The 26973-nt window shown below is 38.3% G+C and overlaps 2 protein-coding genes across 9 annotated transcripts in view; one reads left to right on the top strand and one right to left on the bottom strand.

The window, feature by feature from the left end:
* Positions 1 to 10315, top strand: part of CSE1L (chromosome segregation 1 like) — a 62622-nt gene extending 52307 nt beyond the window's left edge. Inside the window, exons 20-25 of the mRNA XM_027851335.1 lie at positions 1045 to 1142; positions 1249 to 1334; positions 3416 to 3497; positions 6125 to 6271; positions 7046 to 7274; positions 8616 to 10315. Coding sequence (XP_027707136.1) covers positions 1045 to 1142; positions 1249 to 1334; positions 3416 to 3497; positions 6125 to 6271; positions 7046 to 7274; positions 8616 to 8705 — 732 coding nt within the window. The 3' untranslated portion in view covers positions 8706 to 10315. The remainder of the gene's footprint in view (positions 1 to 1044; positions 1143 to 1248; positions 1335 to 3415; positions 3498 to 6124; positions 6272 to 7045; positions 7275 to 8615) is intronic.
* A 10118-nt stretch (positions 10316 to 20433) lies between these two features.
* STAU1 (staufen double-stranded RNA binding protein 1) overlaps positions 20434 to 26973 on the bottom strand; it is a 58476-nt gene continuing 51936 nt past the window's right edge. For all 8 annotated transcript variants that reach the window (XM_027851279.1, XM_027851286.1, XM_027851292.1 and 5 more), the window contains 5 exons: positions 26338 to 26413; positions 25141 to 25460; positions 23546 to 23668; positions 22440 to 22525; positions 20434 to 22130 (listed from right to left, as the gene is read on the bottom strand). In XM_027851279.1, the coding sequence (XP_027707080.1) occupies positions 22115 to 22130; positions 22440 to 22525; positions 23546 to 23668; positions 25141 to 25460; positions 26338 to 26413 (621 nt within the window). In that variant the 3' untranslated portion in view covers positions 20434 to 22114. The remainder of the gene's footprint in view (positions 22131 to 22439; positions 22526 to 23545; positions 23669 to 25140; positions 25461 to 26337; positions 26414 to 26973) is intronic.

Here is a 26973-nt window from a genome sequence, read left to right as displayed (position 1 = left end):
TTTTTCTTCCTTATCCATGCTCTTTAGGAATGGAAATGGTACCATATAGTGACTTGTAGTGGAAAGAACGCCATACATGAAGCTAGAAAACCTAGGTTAGAGTCACTAGCAATGTGATGGTCGGCAAGTCACTTAACCTCTCTGACTGGTTTTCACGTTGGCGAAATGGGGGTAAAAGTACTTGTAGTATCTGCAGGATCATTGCAAATTTAGTAAATACTTTGTTAATTAGTGAGACAGTAGGTAACTATGAAGAGTTACTAAGAAGAATTAGTAAGCATCAGGAAGGTCTTTGAGTTTAGCTGATTTTCCCAGTGGGATATGCCATTCTATAATGTGACATTCATAGACCAAAGGTGGACCTTCTGATAAACAGATTGGAAGCCATATGACAAAGAATTGCTTATTGGGAGGTTGAATACTTCTGGTGTTGAGTCTGTATTCTAGCTATTGGCACAGTTCTGGAATACCGGTATCATTTATATTTTAGTCAGTGATACATGCTGATGTTCATGTATCACTGGAGGCAGAACCATTACTAAGGAATTTTTACATCTGGGACAAGCACCACAAAGCATTCCTAGCGGAAGCTGTACAAAAGGGTATCTGAGTTGGAGGATGGAGTGTACCCTCCTCCAAGGGAAGGGGCAGAAACCCTGCGATACCGTAAGCTTATTCATTGGAAGCCTGATCTGTCCCTTCGAGGAAGAGGGCTACTGGGAGCTTCCTGTTTTATTTAATAATGCTGATAACTGGATTTCTGGCGTCGTGATGGGAGGTGTGACAGATTCCAATTATAAAATGTGATGTCATATGAGTTTTTTTTTTAATGACATCAGAAACATAGTTAATTATGTTCAACAACGTATTTTCATTGCATTTGAAAGAACCTGGGTTTTGTTTTTTGTTTTTTGTTTTTTAAATCTTTGATCTTTTTAACATGTTGATGAAGTGTTTAACTGGTATATGCAGAAGAAAGAAGTATTTGTTTTTTTTTACTCTGAGCTGTTTTATTTAATTATGACCATTTTTTTTCCCTTACAGCCTGGATTACTAGGTGTTTTCCAGAAGCTCATTGCTTCTAAAGCAAATGATCACCAAGGCTTCTTTCTTCTCAACAGCATTATCGAGCACATGCCTCCGTGAGTATGAGAGCAGTTCTGTTTGTGTTTGATCACTTCTTCACTTCATGTTAAGGAAGATAATAAAGCTGTTTCAATAATGTCATACTTTCATTCTATTCCCTAGGGAGTCACTTGACCAGTACAGAAAACAAATCTTCATTCTACTGTTCCAAAGACTTCAGAATTCCAAAACCACCAAGTTTATCAAGAGTAAGTGAAGAGAGCACTAGGAATTTTGGTGATGTACAGAAATTTTTGTTTAAAAAAAGAAGTGGAAAAATTACTAGAAATCTTGATCATAAATAATCTTACTTACTGAACACATACACATGAACTCTGTGCTTCATGTGATGTGAATTCGTAGATAATCATTAAAAATCTTTTCGTGTTGGATAGGTTATGATTTGTAACCACCTAGCTGCCCCTTACTTTTTTTAAATAAAAAATTTTCTCATTAAAAATTTTTTTTTTGTTTTTCTGTACTTGACAAATATTATCAACACAGGACGGAAAAAGAGGATTATTTACAAAATCACAAACTTTTACAGGATTCATATTTAAGTATATAAAAAATTTGTTTAATTTCTTTTTTTTCTGCCTACCTTTTTTCCTATCCCAGTTTTTAATGGATTCGTTGATGTCTTATGAGGGGAATAGCATTGGTTTTGGCATCAGAAGGCCTACTTTGGGATTTCAGTGAGCAAATCCCCCCACCTTTCTAAATCTCAGTTTCCCTCAGATTAAAAATGTTCTTGTATCACTTAACTGTTTGTATTTGGAGGAAAGTATTTTACAAACCTTAGAGGGTTGTATAAATAGGAGGCTATTGTAGCTAAGGCCAAGAATGTTCCATGGACAAATGAATTAGGGAAATGAAGGCTTATAGCAGAGATTTTAAAAATATTTTGTCTTCTATCATTTACATTGGCAAGGGAATTCCAGCTTAGGAACAGATTGTAGTTTTTTTAAAAAAAGAGACTTTTCACACAATTTAAAAATTAAAAAAATTTTTTTTGTAAAATTAACAATAACAAACATGGACATTTCACTATACAAAGAAGAAAAAAAGAAGGTAGAGTTTGAAATTGTCCCTGTTACATACATTTTGCCTTTTTAAGCATGTATATCCAACACTGTAGTATCAGCACTGCCAGAGTTGTCTGTTTCTGAACTTCTTTCTTCTCTGTATTTTTTATGTTTCATTGATGTCTTTTCTTAATTTTTCTTTTTTTCTCACCAAAATCACTACTCAACCTCCCCCTTATAAAAACCCTTCCTTATAACAAATAAATATAACCAAGCAAAACTGATTTGCATATTGGCCATGTTTCAAAAGTGTGTTGTTCTGAATCTGTGATAGTTTGGGGGCTGGCAATTATGTATGTTTTTTAGTAGTTACTTGGAACTCAGAATGGATTTTCCCATAGAAATAGTATTAAACCCAGTGTTAGGTTACTGCCAGCCACAGAGCTCTTTATAGTGTAACAGACCTGAAGTAGCAATATTATTTCAATGGTATCTGACCTCCATTTGTAACATTTGTTTCCATGAAAGAATAACGATCTAGTGTGGACTCTGCATACTTGAATACATGTGACCGTGATGGTGGCTTTAGTGGGAGGTGCTTTGTAAGCTGAGGCCCTGGATTCAGATCCTGCCACTACTCTCTGTTACCTAGGGGACTTAACCATTCTGGGCCTTAGTTTCCTCATTTTAAAAAATGAGGGGACTTGTATTAGTTGATTGCATAAGGTGTTTTCTAGCTCCAAATTCTTTAAAAATCTTAGGAGACAGGTTGGAAGCACTAATGACTGACATATATAATCACTTTAAGGTTGTGGTTGCACAGTAGAAGACAACCTCTCTTGATCCCTCACTCCCTAAAAATTTTGATAAAGTGACAAAGGATGTTTACCTCAAGAGGGATGAGAACTGTTGCATGTAGGTATGAGTCTTCCATGATCAAGAGAAAGTCATTTAACCTTTCGGGGTTCAGTTTCTTGATGTGTAAAATGAAGGAATTTGACCTATGACCCTGCGAATTACCCAGGTCAAATTTGGAAATTGGGAATGACCCATATGTAATAGGTTTTGAATTTGAGATAACCACATCTGCAGCATGAAATTCCATTATTAGGTGAACAATTAATGCTACTATACTTTAGTCAAGGTGTCACTGAAGTTTCAGATGACTTTTGTGTATTTCTAGACTCATGTATTCTACATTTCCCTCTCTCTCCTCACTATGAACAAATCTAAAATCATTACCGTTAAACATTTTTTTTCAACAGGTTTCTTAGTCTTTATTAATTTATACTGCATAAAATATGGGGCCCTAGCACTTCAAGAGATCTTTGACAGCATACAGCCAAAGTAAGTATAATTGTCTTGCATTTATTTGGCATTCAGTGTAATTAAAATTTTATCTTCAAAAGTTTCTAACCATTTTGTTCTTTGGGTTTTTGCATTTTATCAATTTTTTTTTAAATATCTAAAAAAGGGATGAAATGTGATTTGTTAACCCTCAAACCTGTGACCACTTTCTACTGCCTCCCATTGAGAGCCAGTATCAAAGAATAACAGAAATTAAGACTTTGAAAGATCCCATCTAATTTCAGTTAAATCACAGCCTTATCACTGTAAAGATTATTGCCTCAATTGACTAGCGTTAATCATGAGAAAGTAGAGTGCCAAACGTCTTTAGTTGTTGGCTCATCATCCTTTTTGACCTGTGTAACATTTGACTTTGTCAGTGACTTTCTTCTTTCTAGTTTTTCATGACAGTCCTCTCTCCTTGTTCTGCTATCTTTTTGATCACCCCTTCTTGGTCTCCCTTAACTGGTTTTTCATATCACACTCACTACCCAGGTGTATCCCCAAGGATCTGGCCTGGGGGCCCATCCTTTTCTTTCTGCTCTATACTATAGCTCTTGGTCATTTCATCAGATCCCATGGATTCAGTTGTAATCTCTGCAGTTAGTGAGTCAACAAGCATTTATTAAGAACTTACAACATTCTGGGAACTGTACTAAGCACTGAGGAAACAATAGAAGTTAAAAACAGGCCTAGTCTTTCTGCTGAGCTAGTCATGTCTCACCAGCTGCCTGTTAGATATCTTGAACTGTAGGTGTCTTGTAGGTGTCTCAAATTCAACATGTCCAAAACAGAATTCAGTATCTTTTCCCTTAAAATTTTCCCCTCTTCAGAGCTATACTGTTGTCTAGGGTACCACCTTCTCCCAATCATCATGGCTTTCACCCTCTGTTGTCTCCTTCTCATTATTCATCCACATTTCCAATCTGCTTCCAAGTCTTATTTTTTTTTTCACAGCCTTCTCATATGTATCCCCTTCTCTCCCCCCAACGCAGCCACCACTACAGATCAGATTCACATTACCTTTTCACTTGGACAGTTGCAGTGGCCTTCTGATTGGCCTCCTTGCCAATTTCTTTGCACTCCAATCCATCTTCTGCTCAACTAACAAAGTAATTTTTCTAAAGATCTGTGGATCTGATTAGGTTTCCTCACTGGCCCTCTCCACTCCCAATTCAGGAGTAAACTCCAGTAGGTCCCCATTATCCTGGATCAACCATGAAAGCCTCTGATGTTTATACTCTTTATAATCTGGTCCATTCTTGCCCTATTCTGTCTTGAATTGTACTCCCTTCCACTCATTCTGTATGATCTAGCTATATGTGCTGTTTCTTATCCATCCACTGCATCTCCTGGCTGTTCCCCTGTGCCTAGAATGCTTTGTTTCCTCATTCTTGCCTCTTATTTTCACTTGATTCATTCAAGACTCAGCTCAAATCCCACCTTCTGCAAGAAAACTTTCGCAATTCTCCTGCTGCTGGGGCTTCCTCCTCTGAAATTACGATCTGTTCTGTATATAGCATGTGGAGCTAGGTTATTACATATTATCTTCCCTAGTAGAATGTGAGCTTCCTAGGGGTAGGGACCATATCCTGAGGGTCTTCATTTGTAACTCCAGCACTTGACACAATTCCTGGAACATAGTAGGCATTTAGTAACCGCTTGTTGACTGACACAAGGCTTCTTGTATTTTCCTTTTCTGTGGTGTGTACATGCATTATCTCCTCCTTGCGCCAGCTCTCCTTATAATAAATACCATTTTTCTTAAAGCCACTTGCTCATATAGGTGGAGTTGGGGAGTGAGGGCAAGGCACCACCATAAATACTCATGTTAAGCCTTCATGTTATTCATGATAGGTTTTGCACTTAGACATCCATCCTCCCTCACACTCCATTCCACCTTCTTTTTGGATTTTAACTTCTTGTATCTCTTAGCTGTAGCCATGATTCTTATCATCTTTATCCTTCTGCCTTTTCTACTTTACCTGAGCTTTCATATTACTTCAGTTCTTAGATTGTTGTCATTACATCCACGCAAGAGTTAGCAGGAGAATAAGAGACTAGCCTTTACAGTTTCTCTTACGATAGCAGATATATTTTGTATGACTTTTGTGTCCTGGAACTTGCTCACCAGGTTGACATCTTGGCTGCCATAATTTGATTTCCACAGTGTTTTTGGAGATGTGTTAGAAGGAAGATAGTCTCTATAAGAAATTCTTCTGGTGCCTCAGTTATTTCTTCATCTCATTTTATTCAGGTGTTAGAACTTCATGCTTATCCCTAATTAAATCCCCCTACATAGCCAATGATGCAGTTTATGTCAGAGAGTGAGTTGGACTGTTATTAAAATCATATTAATACTTTCTTTAGAAAATTACTTTGTCGGAGAGGCCTGATTAATGCTGATCATTATTTATTTTCAAATATTGGTCTTGACTGGCCAAAGATGACCTTTTGGTCTTTTATTTATGGCTCAAATCCCAGGAGGTAAAAACCTCTATTCTTGCTAGTAGAAAGAATAATCTTTGGACTTGTTTCTCTTTCAACATTTGCAAGCATTTTGCTTTATTTTTTTATCATTGTTTTCTACTTTAATACTGATGCAGAGTGAATCTTTATTTTAACAGAATGTTTGGAATGGTTTTGGAGAAAATTATTATTCCTGAAATACAGAAAGTTTCTGGACAAGTAGAAAAGAAGATCTGTGCTGTTGGCATAACTAAATTATTAACAGAATGTCCTCCAATGATGGATACTGAGTACACAAAGCTTTGGTAAGTACAGAGATCTAAATGTATTTTCATTTTCATGCATAGGGATCTATGCATCTTTATGATCATAAAATTGCTTAGCTAAAAGTTTTGGAAAGAACTCCAAATTGCAGTTCATGAGACCTTGGTTTCTATATCCCTATTCTGCCACTAGTTTCCTCTGTGATCTTGAGAAAGTCATTTTTCTCAGTGCCTTAGTTTCCTCATCTATAAAATGCAGGTATCAAATTATGTGACTCAAATTCAACAATGATTTCTGAATTGCCTTTTATGCACTGTTCTGATGAGATATTGAGGAGATAATACAGTCATGTTCAATTGTATTCAGTAGTGTCTGACTGTTTTTGACCCCATTTGGGGTTTTCTTGGCAAAGTTACTGGAGTGGTTTGTTATTTCCCTTTTTCCAGCTCATTTTACAGATGAGGAAACTGAGGCAGACAGGGTTAAATGACTTGCCAAAGGTCACACAACTAGGAAGTATCTGAGGCCAGGTTTGAACTGAGGAAGATGAGTCTTCTGATTCCAGGCTCAGTACTCTATAAACTGTACCACCTAGGTGCCCATGTGTAGCCATGCATAGCAATAAAACGTAATCCCTTCTTACATGGATCTTCCCTAGGAGTATATTTTATGTCCTTTCCAGGTCTCATAGTTTATTCTGATTTTCAGAGGAGTTGCTAATAGTCAAGTGTTAATCAAAAAATTGGAAAATAATAAATTAAGTCTGCCTTTCATTTGGTGATCCTTTCTTTACTTTCTTCCGATTTTTCCTCCAGGACACCTTTGTTACAGTCTCTGATTGGCCTTTTTGAATTACCTGAAGATGACACAATCCCTGATGAAGAACATTTTATTGATATTGAAGATACACCAGGATACCAGACTGCTTTCTCTCAGCTTGCCTTTGCTGGCAAAAAAGAGCATGATCCTGTAGGTCTGGTGAATAATCCCAAAATCCACCTGGCACAATCTCTTCATAAATTGTCTACTGCATGTCCAGGAAGGGTAGGTATCACTTTTTTGTGAAAAGAGAAAAATATAGGTGAAACTGGCTTTTTTGGGTGGCTGATAGAGAAATTTATTCAGTTTCCTATTTTATTGACCACTGCAATAGAATCCAATTAAAATTTTATTTTTTTAATGCCAAGTAATCTTGGTTTTGTCTACTTACATTGCAATTCACCAAATTTATTTTTGTTGAATTAGAAGGGAACAGAAATTTTTTCCCCCCATAGATCTGATTGATGATGTTATTCTGAATGATTTTATAAAGGAAATATTTTGGGAAAGAGTGGTAAGGATAAACGCCTGAATTATTTGATTTTTATATATTTACTCCTGGCACAAACTGAAGTTGTTAATCTGGAAATAGAAAGGCTCTACCTATTCTTTCTGAAATATAGACATTTTGTCAACTCACATATTCAGCACCAAATTTATGGACCAGACAGAAATGCCTTCAGTTTTTTAAGTATAATTCATTCCATTTCAGTGGTCTTTAGTTGCAGTTTCCTTAAACTGATTTTTTTTTTTGGCTTTATACCCTGATGGGACTCTCTTACATGCTAAGGAGAAATAAGTATTGGGAAGCGGTTAAGGCTTTGCACAGTAGTAGCGCATCCTACTGAAATTCTCAGGATGAACATCTGGATGTTTACACACGCACACACACTCTCTCTCTCTCTCTCTCTCTCTCTCTCTCTCTCTCTCTCTCTCTCTCTCTCTCTGATAAGGGAGGTAGTGTAGAAAGAAATGAGGCCAAGTCTCAGCTCAGTTCTTCTGTAAAAAGTAGTTTCTCCTTGTTCTGAAAATCTGTGATTCGTTAATAACAAAGTTATGGTTGCAATAACCTCAATTTTATTCATGACTGAATTTATTTCATTCCATAACACAGCATGTTGCTTTTCTCCAGGATACAATGTTGTAGATGTGTATTTGTAAAGGATAGGTTGTTGTCAGATCTCTGACTATTAATACATCCTTGGATTACCTCAAGACCCTAATATATGCATGTCCTACAGAACACAACATTAGGAAGAATGATGATAGTATTGGGGTCAGCTAGTACCATTGGAATGATATTTATGTACAAACAGGAAGCTATGTTGTGTGGTTGGTAGTAGGCAGAACCTTGCCATCAGAGATGATATATAACCCTCTGGGGAATTGATGCTTGTGTCATTCAATTACTAGCTAATCAGCTGACCTCCCATTTTACATTTCTTTTGGTAGCCAAAAGAGTAATTTTACAAGGTTTCTTGATATTGTTCATTAATGACATTAATTTTGTGGTATTAGAGTCCTGTAGTCTGCAATGAAATTCTCCTGTTTTTCTCGTTTTTAAAGGTTCCTTCAATGGTGAGCACTAGTCTGAATGCGGAAGCATTACAGTATCTCCAGGGATATCTCCAAGCCGCAAGTGTAACACTGCTCTGAACTTCTTTATTTGATGGGCAACAATTCAATAGTGGTTTCCTGTAAAAGGATATTGACTTGTAAGCAGAGCTTCGATAAACCGATGCAAGTGTCTCCTTTTGGAAATTATCACAGAATCCATCTTGTAAAAGATATTAAATGTTACTTAAAGCAGAACTTGAGCAAATTAGGTGGTTTATGTGATCATAGGTAATGAAGGTGGGTGAGTTTTTCCATTCCCAGTTTGCAGCTTTCAAAGGGAATATTAGCAGCAGTTCATTATTTGGGATTGATTTTGAGATCCACATTTGCTGTGTTTGGATAACCTTTTAACTTTTGTGGAGAGCATTGCTGTAGAGACTCATATTCTGTCACTAAATGCCTTTTCCTTTTTGATGCTTTTGTCATTTTGTATTTTCTTTCTGTGTGTCTTTCCTCTAGCTTTTTCTTTTATTTAAAATGTGGATAAATACAGAATTGCTTGTGTAAATAGCCAGGCAGTGCAAAAATGAATGGTTTGTGTAGTCAGCAATAAAGAAAACTCTAAACTCTGTATTACAGAATAGCTGAAGGATAGGTTTACTAATGGTCTTTGGGGGTTTTATAACAATGGTCCGTTGGGGGGAAAAAATCACCTTGAGGCATTCATCATCTGATCACTTAACTGTCTCATCCCCTCCTCTCCATTTCTAAAGAATTGACTGTTTAAACATTGTGAAAAACAGTGGAGCTATTTCAAACAGTTCTTGTACCTTTGCCATAATAACACTGAAGAATAGGATATGTTAATTTGGGCTGGGTGATTAAGTTATTTTCCTCAGTTTCCCTATTTGCAAATTGGGAATACTTTCCTGTCCCAACCTTACAAGAATAGTGTGAGAATTTCTCTGTTAAATGCTTTTGACTCCTTCGATACCCTATGTGTTACTAGGTGGTTTTTTTCCCTTTATATTCATTTTTAGGAATTGAAGTCAGTTTGGGATTGTAGTCTTTTTCTGCCTTGTGTTTTCAGTCAGTGGCATGTAACTTGATTGTTAAGGACTTAGTGTTTACCCCAATAGAATTTTCTGGAGTTGATATATTAGAAATTAATCTGTACCTCTCCTTTCTGTCCCCACTTTGGCAATTGTCCTTTATACCTATCCCAAAGTTTGCCTCAGGATTTTTGAGTATGCCCAAAAAGGAATGAGCTTAGCTTCATCTTAATAAGAGATAATATTGACAAGTGTTTAAAATGAGCAAGAGTTAAACCTCTCTGAGCTTGACCATAAAAGTGTCCTGTGGCTTCCATTAAGGGAACAAAACTTAAGAGTTTCAACACTTGCCCTATGGTCCTTTTAACTGAATTATGTTTGTAATCTACTTTATGCAAAACTATATATTCAGGGTCCGATCCATTAAATCTAACCCTAATGCTGAGTTTTTAATGAAAATTATTCAAGGATACATTTTCACCTTCATAAAACCTCAAACACCTGACTTATAAATGCTTACTACTGCTCTGAATGCTAATTGTTTTTTATAGTTTTGGATAAGACATTTAAAGCAGCCTAAGTGTGTTTGCAGCAGGTCTGAAAAGACTGCTTCTGACTTTGTCACTTTCCATTGATTAAACAAGTACCTCATCCTTCTAAAATGTCTGGCAGAAGCTGTATTACTACTTTGTTAAAACATTCTGAGTAAAGGAAAACAGGACGCCAAGTAAAAAGATTTTTTGTGATGCAGTGTTTAACTAGAACATAAAAACCATATAGAACTGGCACCTTGGTGTAAAAAAGCTTAGGATTGGAAGTGAAGAGGCCCCGCTAGTCTGATTTTACTACTGACAAGCACTATAATCAGGGTTACTTAAATATTTTGGAGTCTCTTCTGTAAAATGAAGCACTGGATCAGATAAAGTCTAACAGCTGAGACCCTATCACTATTGAGGTGTAAGGAGGTACTTAGGATTCATTTGTATGATTTTAAGTTTTTGTCAAGCTATATAATTTTTTTTAATATTGTACAGAAATAATTTGTCTAAAAATGCAGAGCATTTGCTGGCTTAGTGTGGAAAGCAGGAATATGGTAGTGGCTGTTTTATACATAATATAGCGATAAAGAAAACCCTAAACTCTGTTTGGCCAGGCTGTAGTCAGCTATTAAATAAACAGGCACAGTATACAGCATATTTGGTAACATACTTGAAGTTCTCTGAATATCTGAAACTTGGAATTTTCTTTCTAACAAATTGATATGCTTGTTTCATATTATTGGTGCGAAAGAGTGGGGCTTTTAAAAATCCATTTTGTGGGGAGAATTAAGATAAGCAGTTAATTTACCTCTTTTCCTTTTTACTAATTTTATTAACCACGTCTCAAAGTTTCATTTTTTTGTTTTCTATTTTTTGTTTTATTAGGGCATTAAAATCATTATAGTAGAAGAGGGGGAAATAGAAGTGTTTGTGTGGGGTTTTTTGGGGGGGGGAACAGCAGGGAGAGCATAGAGAATTTCTACCAATACAAATTATTCAGCAGTTATGTTAGAGCATTTCCTTGGGCACTTAATTGGGCCCAGGATTACACAGTATTAGGGAAGGAACTTGAAGGTAGAGCTTTCTGACTCTGAGGCCAACTCTCCATTCTCAGGTTCCCTCTCATAGAGTTAATTACAAAAAACTTTTCATGTATACATTTGTAAGAAAAATAATAACTTAGACACTTTAAAATGTTTTAAAAATCTGGGGTGGTGGCTGCTTCTGGAGCTCTCTGCCCACAGATGGTGGGGAAACGGGGGGAATCGAGTGGCTGATCACAGGGGGATTGCAGGGATCTCTTTGCTGGTGCTGAGGCAGGATTCTCTTGCTTTGCCCATGCTTGGATCTAGGTGGCGATCCTGGGGCGGGGAGTGCTGTCATGGTGGTAGAGAGGGAAACATCCTCAGTTCCAAGGCAAAAAAGAGTGCTTGTGGTCACTCACAGACCAGACCCCAGGCCAGGAAAGGAGTCAACACTTCACCCTTGATCATAGCACTTTGGAAGAACTAAAAATTTACAGATCCCTAGAAATACCTCTGAAAACAGCTGCACAAAGTCCCCAAAGCTTGGGACAGTACATTCTCCACACTGGAAGCAGACCCCTACCATAACAAACTCAAGTAATTGGCTGGGAACATGAGCAAACTGCGCAAAAAAAAAGTCAGACCATAGAACCTTTCTTTGGTGACAAAGAAGATCAAAACATACAACCAGAAGAAGGCAACAAAGTCAAAGTTCCTACATCCAAAGCCTCCAAGAAAAATATGAAACAGTCCCAGGCCATGGAAGAGCTCAAAAAGGATTTTTAGAGAAGTAGAGGAAAAACTGAGAAGAGAAATGAGAGTGATGCAAGAAAATCATGAAAAATAAGTCAACAGCTTGCTAAAGGAGACCCAAAAAATCCTGAAGAAAATAACACCTTAAAAAATAGCCTAACCCGAATGGCAAAAGAGGTCTAAAACGCCAATGAGGAGAAGGCCTTAAGAAGCAGAACTGGCCAAATGGAAAAGGAATCTTCACTTATGGCCCCCACTGTTGCTTTTCTCTTGTGAACAAACATGGCTTGACAAATATTTGTCAGGCCCTTAAATTATGCTCCAGCCCAGGCTGCCCACTCTCTTGCTTAACTCTTTTCTCAGGGTTCTTCAGAAGACATCCGTGTCACTGTTTTAAGAAACTACAATAGGTCTCATGTTTTCCTTCATTCAGACATCATATAAATTCCTTGTGTTTTATTGCAAAAGTAAAAATGAATATGGCTGACCTCAGGTAAAGAAGGAAATATAATGAACCTCACTACAAAGTAACTTGTTATTTACTTGATTACTTAAATGAAGCCATGATCTTATCCACATGAAAACTGCCATCACAACCCTTCGCTGCCTTCTTATGCACTTCTCTTAAATCTTCCAAAGAGAATCTACCTAATACAATGAAATTTTGTATCAGTCAAACATTTGAGCTGTGCAGTTGTTTCCTCTCATTCTCCCTATGTGATCAGAAGATGTCAGCACCTTAGTCCTTCAGAGGATGTTTTTACAGGGAGGAGAAACAGCCAGCCTGATGCCCTCCTAATTGCCCAGAGATACCAATACAAAATTTATCTTCATCAGAGGCAAGCCCAGATTTAAGTCCTTTAGCTGAATGTGATTATATAAGTAAGGTGATTACTTACCTGAGGCAACGGAAAGTTAAAAACTAGGCCAATGAGTTTGATGTTACAGAAGGTAGTTACTGGTCTAATTGACTGAACCCAAAGAAGTAAAAGTCCCGATATGAATGCCTAATCAAGTCTAAAATCCTCAGTCATTTTCAGTAGTCTGACTCTTTGTAACCCATTCGGGATTTTCTTGGCAAAGATGCTGGAGTGGTTTGCCATTTTCTTCTCCAGCTCATTTTACAGTTGAGGAAACTGAGGCAAACAGGATTCAGTGACTTGCTCAGGGTCACAGGTAGTATCCTGACATTACATTTGAACTTAGGTCTTCCTGACTCCAGGCTCAGCCTTCTAGGCACTGTGCCACCTAGTTTAAAGACTTGCACTAGTATATCTAGGTCTATCTTTTTATTTTTTTGGAGTATCCGTGTTAGAGTACCCTAGTTTGAATCCTGGTCTCATCTCCTGGCAAAGTTCTTTTAACTTTACTGGGCCTTACTTTCCTTATCTGTAAAATGGACTTGAGAAAGTTCTAGCCCTTTGTTACCTCACGCTTAGACATTTATGCCAACTGATATATGTGGTGGTCATATTTTGGAGCTGTTCTATTCATGGACAAGCACAACCTAAGCATTGTTAACAAGGTTTCTGGAACTCCTTGTTCAGTTATTTTTCAGTCGTGTCCAACTCTTCGTGACCCATTTGGGGTTTTCTTGGCAAAGATGCTGGAGTGGTTCCTTCTCCAATTACATTTTACAGATGAGAAAACTGAGGCAGTTATATGACTTGCTCAAGGTCACACAGCTATTAAGTGTCTGAGGTTAGATTTCCTGACTCTAAGCCCCTGCACTTAGTGCACTAAGTCCACTGTGCCACCTAGCTGACCTTATTCAAGAGTTAATCCCCAGTTATCCCCAGCTTCCCAAGGTATAAGACACCAAATATCTCCCTTTATATTCTAAAATGTGCAATGTATTTATTGCAAACATAGCTGTCCATTTTTAGGCCTTTTAAAAAATATGTGTTATTTTCTGTAGGCTATATGCAGAGAGTAGGTTCGCTCTATCCTTATTTAATGGCCTAGGATAGATAGATCCATTGAGGGAAAACCATGTTACTTGGTCCAGTCACTCCATACCTCTGATGGCTCTTTTAAGTATAAAACATCCTCCTATTTCTTACATCCCAGCTGAGATAATGCACACTTTTTTCGACCAAATGGGTTAAAGAAGGTATATTCCAGGGAAAAATCAAGGTACACAAACACAGAATGTGAAAAACTATTTCAAAAGCACTTTTCAAATTTTTAAATAACAGACTGAAATTCTCATCTTTAGACTCTCCCTTGTTTTGCACTATGGATAACTGTTAATGCACACATTCACAGAACTGGGAAGTGGTAGCTTAGGAGAGAGTAGTTTTCACTTTATTCAGTAAACATTAGTTACCAGTAGGTAGCTAATACCTGTGGCAGGTATTGGGAAAGAAAACACAAATAAACATGCCTTGCCCTCAAATTTAGAGTAGTGGGGAAATAAATGAGGAGCCAAAAATAAATTTGTTCAGTTGAGAATATGACATTTCCATTTACTTAATACTTTCTCCTCCATTGTCTTATCTGATCTTGAGCCTGTGAAGTCTTTCTAGGCCTAAAGCTAGTTGGAAGCCACATCTGCCTTCTAGTCTACTATGGATCATACATCTAAACCATGGCTTCTTGTGTGGCCTGAGGGCACGTGCAGTATTTTATACTCAGAACCAAGGTTGCAGTGAAGTTGCTGCCAGAAACAACTCGGAGTCTTTGGTTTGATTTTTTATTAATCTTTGGCGATTCTCTCTTCACAAACCCTTTACTGTTGGTAAATTTTTTACAACCCTACGTTGGGTTTAAGTACTGATCTAGACCAGTTGTGTTAAATTCAAACGGAAATACATATTGCTTACAAATTAACATCATTGAAGTTTTATGGTATTTTTGTTTTGTTAAACATTTCCCAATTACATTTTAATCTGGTTCTGGCAACGCTTGGGAATGCTGTGAGCCACATGCCTTGGGTTTGATGCCTCATATAAACCATGTTAACCTCAATTCCTCTTACAGTTTCATCACTTGGTATTTTTTGCTCTCACTTAGTCCATGAGTAAGTCACTTTACTTCTGAACCTCAGTTTCCTATTCTGTGAAAGGGGGATGATATAATTCTTATTTTACCAAATATGGGATTATAAACTCACGACTTAAGCACATCTGACCAATCATGGTACAATTATCTATTGCTGGGAGTAGAAATCTGTTGATCATATGGCAGAAAGTGTATCTTCTGCAATGTTTCCCCAGGTACAGTGAATGTCCAGTTCTGAGGGATGAATAAGTATACATTAAACTGAGACACCACCGCCCCCTACTTTCATTAAAGACAGAATGCCTTCAGTGAGGATTCTGTTTTTAATATGTTCCCCCATCCACCAAACTCAGGGGTTGGAAATACTTATTGATACCAGAAATGTACAATGAGGCCAGCTGTAAGTGTTATCAGCAATTTGGCTCCACTCCACAAGGGTGCTGGTGTTTGCAGCTGCCTCAGAAGAAAGCAGGGTTACATGATTTCCTTTCCCCATGTTCTCCTAGCAACACTGAGGCCAACCAGATGATGAACAATTATAATTCAGAAAGAGAACCAATGAACTGTGTTTAAAAATACACAGAAAAAGTGGATAGAGCACTGACCTTGGGAGTCAGTCAGGCAGACCTGAGTTCTAATTTGACCTCAGACTTCTGACACTTAGCTGTGTAATGCTGGGCAAGTCACTTAACTCCAGTTGCCTCACCCCCCCCCCCAATACACATAAAAGGGCTTAAGGAAATTCAGAAGGGGGCATAGACAAGCAGGGCAGTTTTTGGCTACAAATGCTTTGGCTACTATGTTAAATTGAACACAAACTAAACTACATAACAAGTATACAATTTCACATACAATTCCTTGTTTAAAAACAAAAAAACTTATGATCTGCCACTCAAATTCCAAAGCCCACCACCCTCTTGGCCTCTTTACATTTAATAATTCGTATCACTATAACTATATATGTATAGGATGGTTCTCTGGGAGTGAGCTGAATGCTACTGACAACAAAATTAAAACAGCCCCATTTTGTCTAGAGAAGGTAACAAATTGGTATGATATTCTTTATAACAGCCCTGTGAGGTAGATAGGGCAAAGTGTGCATTTGTGCTCAAGTGATCTGAAGCATGTTTTACATTTCCTGCCCTTTGGTACATACTACCTATGAAGTCACTTAGCAAGCTGACATACTGCAAAGGTAAATGGTAAAGTCCAATTCAATATGACATCCAAACTGGTTTTGTGTTTATTCAAGGGCACCTTTGGAGACCATCAACCTGAACCTTAAAATATCATATGCATTTGAAGTTTTCACATGTGTAAAAAGGGAACCTGGGGCTTAGATTCTCTTTTAAGTTCACCAAATGGTCAGCAAACCACAATGATAAGGCTTTAGAACTGTACCATTTTCATTCTGTTCCTCATTTACTACAGTACGCTAGAGCTTAGGTCCATCCCTCTGAATAGTCCACATCACTTGAAGGGGCCTTCGGGATCATGAATCCAAGCCCTCACCATTCTGGATTCATCCCTGGCTAGCACAATTAAGCGTAGGAAGACTGTAGATAGGGTACTGGAAAAGCTTTAAAAGGAATAGAAAAAACATTCCAAGGCTGTAGTCAACAGGCCTTCAGTTCATGTATGTCCTTAAATAGTATAAGGTACATTAGAAGTCCCCCGTAGGAAGATGAATTGGATGGTGCAAAACAAAGAATGCTATAAATGCTTCACATTATTAGTTCCATGGGCCACCAATCTCAGTATTCTGGGTCATAGAGATACTTAGCCTGGAAAGATTTAGAGGAGACACAATAGCTATCATTAAGTATATCTAATGGTTGATATGGAAATAAAGTCAGTATTCTGGTTGTCCCAAAAGCCAGCCACTCTTAACTCAGACCTGAAAAGTGATCACTCAATCATTGCTTAAAGATCTCTACTGAAAGGAAATCCACTATCTTTGCAGCCTTCATTTCACTTTGTGATAGCTCTAATTTATAGGAAGTTTTTCATAAGAGCAACCTTAAACCTCTTCCTGCAACTTTTATTCATTGCTTTTCTGTTTTTTAGGTATTAAAATATTGTCATTTAACTGTCTGAAAACTGCTTTGCTATCCCCTAGAAGTTTTCTGCCCTCGTTAAGTGGCACAAAGGATAGAGCACTGACCTTGGTGTTAGAAAAACTCATCTCCTTGAGTTCAAATCTGGCCTCAGACACCTGGGCAAGTCACTTAACCCTGTTTGCCCAAGTTCCTCATGTATAAAATTAGCTGGAGAAGAAAATGGCAAGCCACTCCTGTGTCTTTGCGAGTCAGACATGACTAAAACAACTTAACGACAACAAAATTATCCCCAGTCCCCTTAATTAATCTTTTATTTTGCAAGATCTTGAGGTCCTCCATGATCCTAGTTATTCTGCTCTGGAGATTCTCCAGCTTCTCAAAGCCCTTTCTGTGAAGTGTGGCACCCTAAATTCCAGATGTGTGACCAAGGCAAACCACACCCACACTTATTCCTGAAAATTATGCCTCTTACCAGAAATAGCTTTTCTGGCTGCCATCTCAATCCCTGCTTCCTCATTTGTAAGCTTGTTTTCCACTGACCTTTTTTAGTTGAACTGCTTTCTAACCACACCTTCCCCATCTTATATTTTAAATATTTATCCCCATTAACTTTTAGCATATTCAATTCAGTTCAGTATTCGAGATCTTTTTTAATCTTGTCATACAAAAAGCTGGTGCCCAGGAAATTCAATGAACATGCCAACTCTGCCTTGATAAAAGGCACTGATAGAATTGTCTAATAGCATAGGGCTCGACAGAGATCATGAATTGTTAGAGATCATTCACTGGATACATCAGACCAATTCCAAATTCACTTTACCTGTACTTTAGGCCACATATCTCTCTCATGTTTCCAATCACATGAAATAAAATTGTCAGGTGTTCTGCTAGAATCTAGGTAAACCACATTTAGGATGTTGCTGATAATGTACAGTACCTCTGTAACTCCTTCTAAGCTTGAGATTCTAGCATTCTATATTCAATAACTTTATTGCCCAATGTAAAAAAACAATCTTTTTTGTCATAAACTTGTCTTTCAAGTTCTAAAGACATCTAATTCTACTATAACAGGATTATAAGCTCTAAGTATGTCCTTGCTGGGGTTACTTTAGATGACTTCCAGCTTCAAAATAACACCTAGAAGAACCCTAATGGTTTCATTTTGTTCTCATGGAGCAGCCCCTTCTGTCACCACTGCCCTTGACCCTCACAGATGCCCTTCTCTTGACCTTCTGTTGTATGTTTCTTGAGTCGACCAGAAGTACTCAGCATTTCAGGTAGGAGATGCCCTGAGTTTATACACCTGTAACAGAGATAATATCATAGTTGGACTAATGATTGATGGCAGAATATACAGTTTTCAGAGAGTTCTCAAATGCAGATTCTGCAAGACTGGGACAGCATTATAACCAAGCCTCAAATATCGCCATAGCCCTGCACTTTGACTAAGAAATGGCCTTCTTCAGAGGCAAAATATGCAATATAATTTACATTTGAGGTTACCCAGGGACTTACTAGGAATTTAAAAAGAGCCAAATTGAGTAGGGGAAGAAGGTATATATTTAAAAATGAAGGTGATGTTTTAAAAAAAAAAAACTATCAATAAAAATTAAAACCAAGAGCTAGAGATTCAGTTCCACCTACCATTCCTTTGTGTGTGTGTGTGTGGGGGGGGGGCAATTGGGGTTAAGTGACTTGCCCTGGGTCACACAGCTAGTAAGTGTCAAGTGTCTGAGGCTGGATTTGAACTCAGGTCCTCCTTACTCCAAGGCCTGTGCTCTATCGACTGTGCCACCTAGCTGCCCCTCTCACCTACCTTCCCTAATAAAAAAAGAAGTCAGGAGATTTGGTTCAAATCCTAGCTTTCCTTTATCATTGTGTGATCTTGAACAAATTAATTCCCCTCACTGAGCTTTCAGTCTCATCTGAAAATGGGACTAATACTTGTACTACCCACATCTGGAGATGACGGCTCTTTGTAAACTCAAAAATACTACAGTGATATGAGCTGTTATTAAGTAAAGTTAAGAAAAATACATGAAACTTGGCTTTCTCTCCCTCCTTGAAGCTTGTCCTTTCTATATCATAGCAATTAGCCAGAGGTTACAAGTCAGTTGTAAAAAAATCTGTCATCTTGGAAAAATACCACACTAAACTTGTTTTACAGAATTCTGGTTTTGTTAAAAAAAAATTTTTTTAAATAAAACCCTTCAACCATACATTTTGCATACAATGCTCAAAATCAATTTAATATAGTTTAGAAAACATTTAGTACATTCCAATGATTTCTGCAATTAAGTACCAAAATAAGTGTTTAAATAACCAAGAAAATAGAGAAAAGATACGCTCATGGTTTCTCAAAGGTATAGTCTAGTGTTAGACGTTAAAGAGTTAGTAGAGTCCTGGCTGAGGGGCGCAAGACTACTGACATGCTGGCATAGGCTATGGGTGTCAACATGTGCTCTCACTAAGAACCTGTGAGTACAGAATGATTTGGAGTTTGATTTGGAGTTCAGATACTTTAAATGATCCAGCATTTCCTTGGGGTGGGCAAGTCCTTTCTCTCACAGACTCTCTGCACTCATGTTTACCATCGATCTGTCTTAGAGGATCTAAACCAAGTTCCTGGGTTAATTATTCACTTTAACTCTTTGTAGGTGGAAAGTATTAACAAGGTCCTTCTGCTTACTTCCTGTTTAAAATAAATCCAACACCTTGAACGGGAATCAAATGGTGAGCTATCTTCTACCTGCTTCATAACTGATAACACTATACAAATGTAAGCTTACGGCTTATGGAGTCAAAGGTGAATTTATTTCTCCAGGTAGTGAGTTTCTAGTGTAGTTCAGTACCTCTGAAGGTAAGATGGTAACTTAGGGGAGAAGTATGGCAGCCATCACAGCTCCCTCAAGTGGCTAATCTGTTCTTCCAAGTTAACCCACATTCCATTTTGAAATTGCAAATCTTCAGCAGTGTTTCCCAATCACATTCACAGATTTGTAACTAACAATTGTGGTGTCCAGGACAAATTCAGTAAGGCCAGGGACAAAGAGTGGGGCTGCCCCATTTTGGTGACATTGTGCCAGGTAAGGCACAGCTTACTCTCCTCCCCTAAGAACTGGTTACATGCCTCTGTGATACACCTGAGGCCTCCCAAACCCCAGAAGGATGCATGGAAGGGAAAATAAGTCTGCCAGTGTTGGTGTGGCCTCAGGGGAAGGGAAGTAATAGGACTTCAGAAGTAAGAGCCTAGGGAGGAAGTTAGCCCAAGTTTGTGCTGCCCTATTTACAACTGCACATCCATTAACATCACAGTCCAATAACCCATGAGGTTTGTGATCCAGAAACAAGTTTTTGCATTCCCTTTCTTTAGTGACTGCTCAAGATTACCAGGATTCATTAGTTGCAATTTTATTGATCAATGGTTTTTATATAAAGTTATTTCAGACCTTCTGATTACTGGCCAGACTGAATCACATTAGCATTACAAATCCTTCCCTCCACTCCCCTAAGGAGGGAAAGGAAGGGGAAGGCAATCCAGCAACAATAGTATACAAGAATAAATTAACCAAAAAAATTTAGTATGACCATTTATTGGTGACAAACACTCAGTTTTACTTACATTCCATGGGGAGAAAAAATTTCCAGCGTGAACAATGAACTGAAGCAGTACTTAACTTGCAAGGCGACCGTGCTTTTTTACCTGGACCATATGCAAAAACTTACTGCACACATTTCTGTGCACAATAACACAACATCAAAAGCAACACAGTTTTATATATAAACATCGTTAATTTTTTTCAGCCCTACATGGAGATGTAATTCAACAGTATAAAGCACTCAAGGAAAATCAATCTGCAGTTTTTATATGTACTACACTGAGATCATATCCTGTAGTGTTGTGAAAGCTGTGTGCCACAGAGAGCAATATATACATACATTTATTTTTTTTTAATAATCTTTAAAAAGAAAAATCAAAATTCATTTAAGTTCTGTTGTGTTTAACAAAAAAAAAAAAAGGAAACAGTAAATGAACCAAATGATCATGTGAAGCTTAAAATTCCTAAAATGTCCAATTTACATAACCATTGGGCAACTTCATCAAGGTTCTATATAGAGAGATATATACAGAGATATATATGGATATGTGTACATATATATATCTCTATAGATATCTGGGACATTAAACTGGATGGCACACAATTGGCATCATCGGAATGGTGCTAGCTATTCCAATAGAAACAAAATGTATAGCCACATACATGGATATGATCTTTGCAGGTTAGTTTACAGAGAACGTCAGTCTCAGACAAGTTTCTAAACTGTGCTATATAACTAGATACAATTGAGAAACTTTCAAATGAAAAAAACGTATAGTGTCGTTTCAATCAAAACAACAAAAAAAAGGAAACTAAGAATGTATCACTGTCTTAGGATAAAGCAATGGTTATGGTTTCAGTAACTACAAGGAAGATGGGAGGGCTGCAGCACTCACTCTATAACAGGTTACACTGAATAGGAAGCATTTGATTTTCTCTGGTGCTTTCAGACTTGGGTCAAGTCTAACGCCTGTCAGGCACTGCTGTCCAGTGTCTGTCCCTAAAGGTTTGAGTTAGCCAGTTTGAGAAGGGGATTGCTTTCCTTTTCTGATTTCACACATCTATAAAAACACAAGACAAAGCACTGAAGAAGACCATGTGACTCCAGGATGATGAACAATTACTTCCTAGTTGAGACAGGAGGACTCAGTGCAGGAGAACAGAGAGTTGATCTCCCCTCACTTGACCCTCCTTCCCCACGAACATATCCAAGCATGAGCTTGTGCATGATTTTCGCTCTTGTCAGAACTCCCCCACTGCCACCTCCTGTCTGGCCCCACCAGAAGAAACCATGAGAGTTCACAGTCACAGCCTCCTCCTGTTTGTCTCCATCCTCATCACTATTGCCTTCTCCATTTCATCATTCACCACATCTCTCCGCCCATTGGAGGCATCAGAAATTCCAAAATTGCAAAGCAGTTTCAGTATATTCAGTATATATGTTGAACTTTTAAAGTGGTTTGTGGCCAGAAAAGGTTCAGCACCTCCCACACCTTAAAAGAAAAACAAAACAAAACAAAAGAAGAAATGAGGCACCAGTAATGAAATGTGATTCATTTAGTCCCTGACCAAAAAAACAAAACAACACAGCACAACAAACAAAAAACATACAGGAAGTCCAGCAGTTAGGCCTGGGCTTATGGCAAAGGCCAATTATATCACTTTCTACTTAAGAAGGAAAAGTACTCTCCAGGAAAAGGGAGAAAGATCACTCCCCAGCAGATGATCTGTTAAGCCCAAGGAGCTATTGGACTTAGTGTGAGGGGAGCAAAGGCTGTTTCCTGTAGTAACAACTCACTCACACAGACATTGGTCCATTTCCTGTTCTTGGCATCTCTGTACTTTGTTGGTCCAACTCAGACAGCAACTTTAAAATGTTCAGTGCAGCCTGCGGAACAGAAGAGAGAAGGGAGAGGAAGGACATTTTTCATTAACTATAGGGCTTAATAACCTTCAAGTGGGGAATGGGAATCACTTCAAACTGTGATTGGTCAGGTTGGGCGGCAAACACTTAAGATCAGTTTAAGGAAGAACCTTGATCACTTGCCGTTTTCCAATCTAAAGGTTGTTCTACTATGATCTTCATGGTGGCAAGGAGGTGGCCTGAGGCTGTTCAAGATGGGCCAGGAGCTCTGGTGGGTCTTTCTCTTTGGGGTGTAGACCTGACCAGCTCGAAGTTCAGGGATTTTATCACTGGGATTTTTTCATTTTGTCACTTTTTTTGGCAGACGTGTCAACTTATGAAAGCTGTCTACCAAAGTATGGCAGGAAGGACACTCACACCGAGGAAACCACAGATTCTTTAGGCAAATATTAAATACAAGAGGGATTTCACTGGCAGCACCAGGTGTTCCAGCTGATGCCACGACTAGGAACTGAAGAACTTCATTCTGGTAAGAGTTAAGAGGTTCCTAAGGGCTAACAAAGGGCTAGACACTGGTCTAGGACCATTATGACTCAAGACAACTGATCCCAAAGTCATCAATGATAGGAGAAGCAGTGTGTGGAAAGAAAAGAAAAAGAGATATAAGGAGGAAATAGCAAAAAAAATAGTTCTCATCCAGGTGTGAGGCTTGTACCAAGAGGAACAACTCTCCCCTAAGAAATGTTTGCATTTTAGCCAGGTCAAAAGTAGATTAATTCTGTGTGGGAAACAGAATCAGAAATCTGAACAACCAACTCAGGATGTACAGTGTCCTTGGGGTAATGTTCTGCATAAACAAGGAATCTGCAAAGAGATGCAATTATAAAGAGAACCAAGTTTTCAAAGTAAATGTGAGGTCAATTACTAGCTGAAGTAAGTGGGATAGCACCTGGCCTTTTTAATTCACAGCTCTACACTTATTTAATTTTCAATCAAAAGGGCCATCTGGAGAACAGACAAAGCCGTGTTAAGTATTTAACATACCATATCATGGCAGGATTCCACATCCTTTCCAATTCCGTGGCTGATCAGAGGTGGCTGAGAGGAGCAATTTATAAGAGAGACAAATTCATTCTTGTTGTTTTTGGGGAAGTCTTTGTACTCCACCTAAGAAGGCCAACAACAAAAAATTACTATCATTCCTAAGGACAACTAGGAAATTACCTGTGCAGGTCTTAGCTTGTCCCACATAAAAGAGACTAAGCAAGATGAGACAAGCGCTTTGGGCCAGAGGGATCACAACTGCATTACTCTGGCTACATCTTCCACACCTGTCACTAAGCCTGACTGGGTCAGGAAGGAGGAGTCAATAACTAGAGACAAATATTTTTATACACCATCATACACACTATTGCAACCCTCATTAGCACCAAAGCATTCCCTATAGGCTACTTTTACTATTGCTGAGGAGAAAGTGATTTCCTCTTCTCTTTATTGTTTTTCTCATACTACACACCTCTCCTACCACATGATTCCTTAGTTCAAAAGAAATTAATGGATTTCCCATTCTTCTGATGAGGTATTTCCTAGAATAGGAAATCTCTACATTCTTACATGAATGTTCAAATCTATCATTTTAGGACTTAACACTTTTATACAATATTTAACAGCTACTGGGTATTTTTTCTTCCTTCCTTTCTTTCTTTTTTTTTGCTGAGGCAATTGGGGTTAAGTGACTTGCCCAGAGTCACACAGCTAGTGAGGATCATGTGTCTGAAGCCGGATTTGAACTCAGGTCCTCCTGACTCCAGGGTCGGTGCTCTATCCACTGCGCCACCTAGCTGCCCCTACTCTTGGATATTTTCAAGAATTTGAGCAGTTTTAACTACCTTTAAGTTTTCCATTATGGCAGGACCTTCACTGAGAACAGCATAGCTTTGTTGCTTGTTCCATAAACTCACTTTCAGTTCAATCACTTCATCTCTCCCTATGCTTAACCCCTTCCAGACACACTCTTGGTCCTCAATGAGACCTGCAATCCCTCTGCACTTCCTCCCTACTTAGCCAGGCCATTACCCCTGCTCTGGCTATACTCTCCTCCCGAGAAAGTGATTTCCTCAAAGACACAATCAATCCTGGGCCAAGAAATACCTCTCAGGGACCCTAATATCTACTAACTTCTCCAGGTCTGAAAGAAGGAATCATTTCTTCACTTCAGTGAATGAAATGTCACATGCAAAGAATGTCAACATCATCAAAACTGCTCCTTGCAAAGGCTAAGTTGTAAGAAGTCCAATAAATCAAAGGCTGAGTTTCTCCGGAAGACCTGTCTATTTTTTCAAAGGCACTAGACTCCCTCTTAGTAACCAAGTGATGTGACATTTTTTCCAATTCTTTCTTTCTCAGATCCAAAGTACCTCCTCTAAAAGCTGAGCAAAAATTCTTAAGAGTCTAGGCCAAGGCAGAAGTTAAAGTTAGCTCAGCCTTTCCCCTGAAGAAAGGAATCTTTATAATTAGTCTTTGTGGTATATGGTAAATTTCCCAAAACAGCTCCATAAACTTTAAAAAGTTCCTCTTCCCCAACAAGCTGGGAAGATGGGACAAGACAATTACATGGGGTGTGGTTCAAAAATAATTACCTGGATTCCTTGAACATTGGAAAGGTAATCCAGTTGCTCAGAGGGTCTGGTGAGTGGCCCGTGGGGGACATGGCCTGAGGAGATGTTATTCTTTAAAATGGTCTCCGCTGTGGGGGAGGTCCCCCCATACAATAGCTCTCTAGCAATCATGGCTGTGACTGTCGCCTTGGCGGGATTCGGAGCTACTCTGGTAAACTCTTTGGTATGATGTCCTTGATTGACTCCTACCGCCTGTGCCACTTCAGGCACCATGGGAAGAATCCCTGCTGGAAGTTGCTGATGACTGAGATAAGGCATCCTAAATTCATCTTCCTTATTACCTAGGAAGATACGTACATAAGTTCAAAACATCCACTGAACTTGAATGCATGACAGATACACAGAAACATCAAAGTGGCAACATGCACATAAAATCATACAGAATAAAAGGGTTCTGTGTTGTTATATATAGACTGGGCACCAAAAAATATCTAAGATTGTTATAGAAACCCAAGGATCAGCAATGCTACTTGCTTGCCAAATTGGCTCACAATCTCAAAGAGAGATGTAATAGAAACAAAGGAATGGTGGGAATGAACTCGAGAAAGAGAAGGCAACAAGTCCCTGAAAAATCACTTATTATTCACCTCTGAGATATGCATGTATGTATATATGCGCATGTGTTACAGCATGTCAGAGTTGGATGAGACCTTAGAACACAGAACTTATAATAGCATAGCTGGGGAAAAGATTCATTCATCTAATCACTTCATTTTATGGAAAATGACATTTGAAAAGGGAAGTGACCTGCCCAAGGTCACAGGCCAGTTAATAGGAGAGCCAGGACTAGACCTCAGGTCTTCAGATTCCTAGTGCGAGGGGAAAAAGGTGAAAAGAAAGAAGACAAGAAGAAACAACAGGTATTGAAACTGTTCTTTATGGCATAGCATGTAAAAGAAAATGAGGATAAAGACAAAGAAAGAGGCAAAGGAGACCAATGAAACTGATGCTTAACTAAAATATAATCAATGAAGCAAAAGGTCCCAATGACAAAGGCAAGCACAAGGTGGTGAGAATCTTGGGGGGAAGGGGAGGGAATAAACTTAAGTATAAATCATTAAGTAATTCTAACTTATGTTTCCTTTTCCCCCTCCACAAAATACAATATTCACATAATCAAGCCAATCCATTTCAAAATTCCAATGAGGTCACACTTACTGGTCACATTTTCATCACCAGAGTTGGGTTCAAAAAAGGTAACTTTTCTTCCATCACCTGGTTTCTTTACTGGGGTCTTAAAAAAACAAAGTCAGAAACACAAACCAATAGCATTTCTCTATAGAATTCGACTGTACAGAGGAAAAATTAGCTTTTGGTATTTACATGTCAAAGTTAACAATGTCCATTGGGTTCATATTTAGAGTTCCACACAGCTCTCTGTCACCACCCAGAGATATGCAAGAGCTTAGGGTCGCCACTACCATATGCAGTAAAACCCATTACAAGTCACCTCACTCCCCACAGAATGTAAAGACCACACATCCCTTAAGATATACTGCATTTCTCATACAAATACAGAAAGCCATTACAATCACATTTTCTTACATGTCCTCAGACATCAGAGCTATATATAAAGTAGTTTTCTCTTAACCCTGAAATGCTAAACAATGGTATTCAAAGAAAGAGCAGTAAGAAATGGACAACTTAATCTAAAGGAGCCAAAAGATGATCAAATAATGTGAAGTCACACTAATGGAAAGGAAAACTTTAGGTTGATCCTTAATTTATAAATCAAAGAACACTCTGGGACTAACATCACCATCCCAACTGAGATGAAAGTAAGATACTGTTTCA

The sequence above is a fragment of the Vombatus ursinus genome, unplaced genomic scaffold (assembly GCF_900497805.2).
Source record: "Vombatus ursinus unplaced genomic scaffold, bare-nosed wombat genome assembly UNPS02000580.1, whole genome shotgun sequence".
NCBI lineage: Eukaryota > Metazoa > Chordata > Mammalia > Diprotodontia > Vombatidae > Vombatus > Vombatus ursinus.
This window is presented reverse-complemented; position numbering and strand designations above follow the sequence as displayed.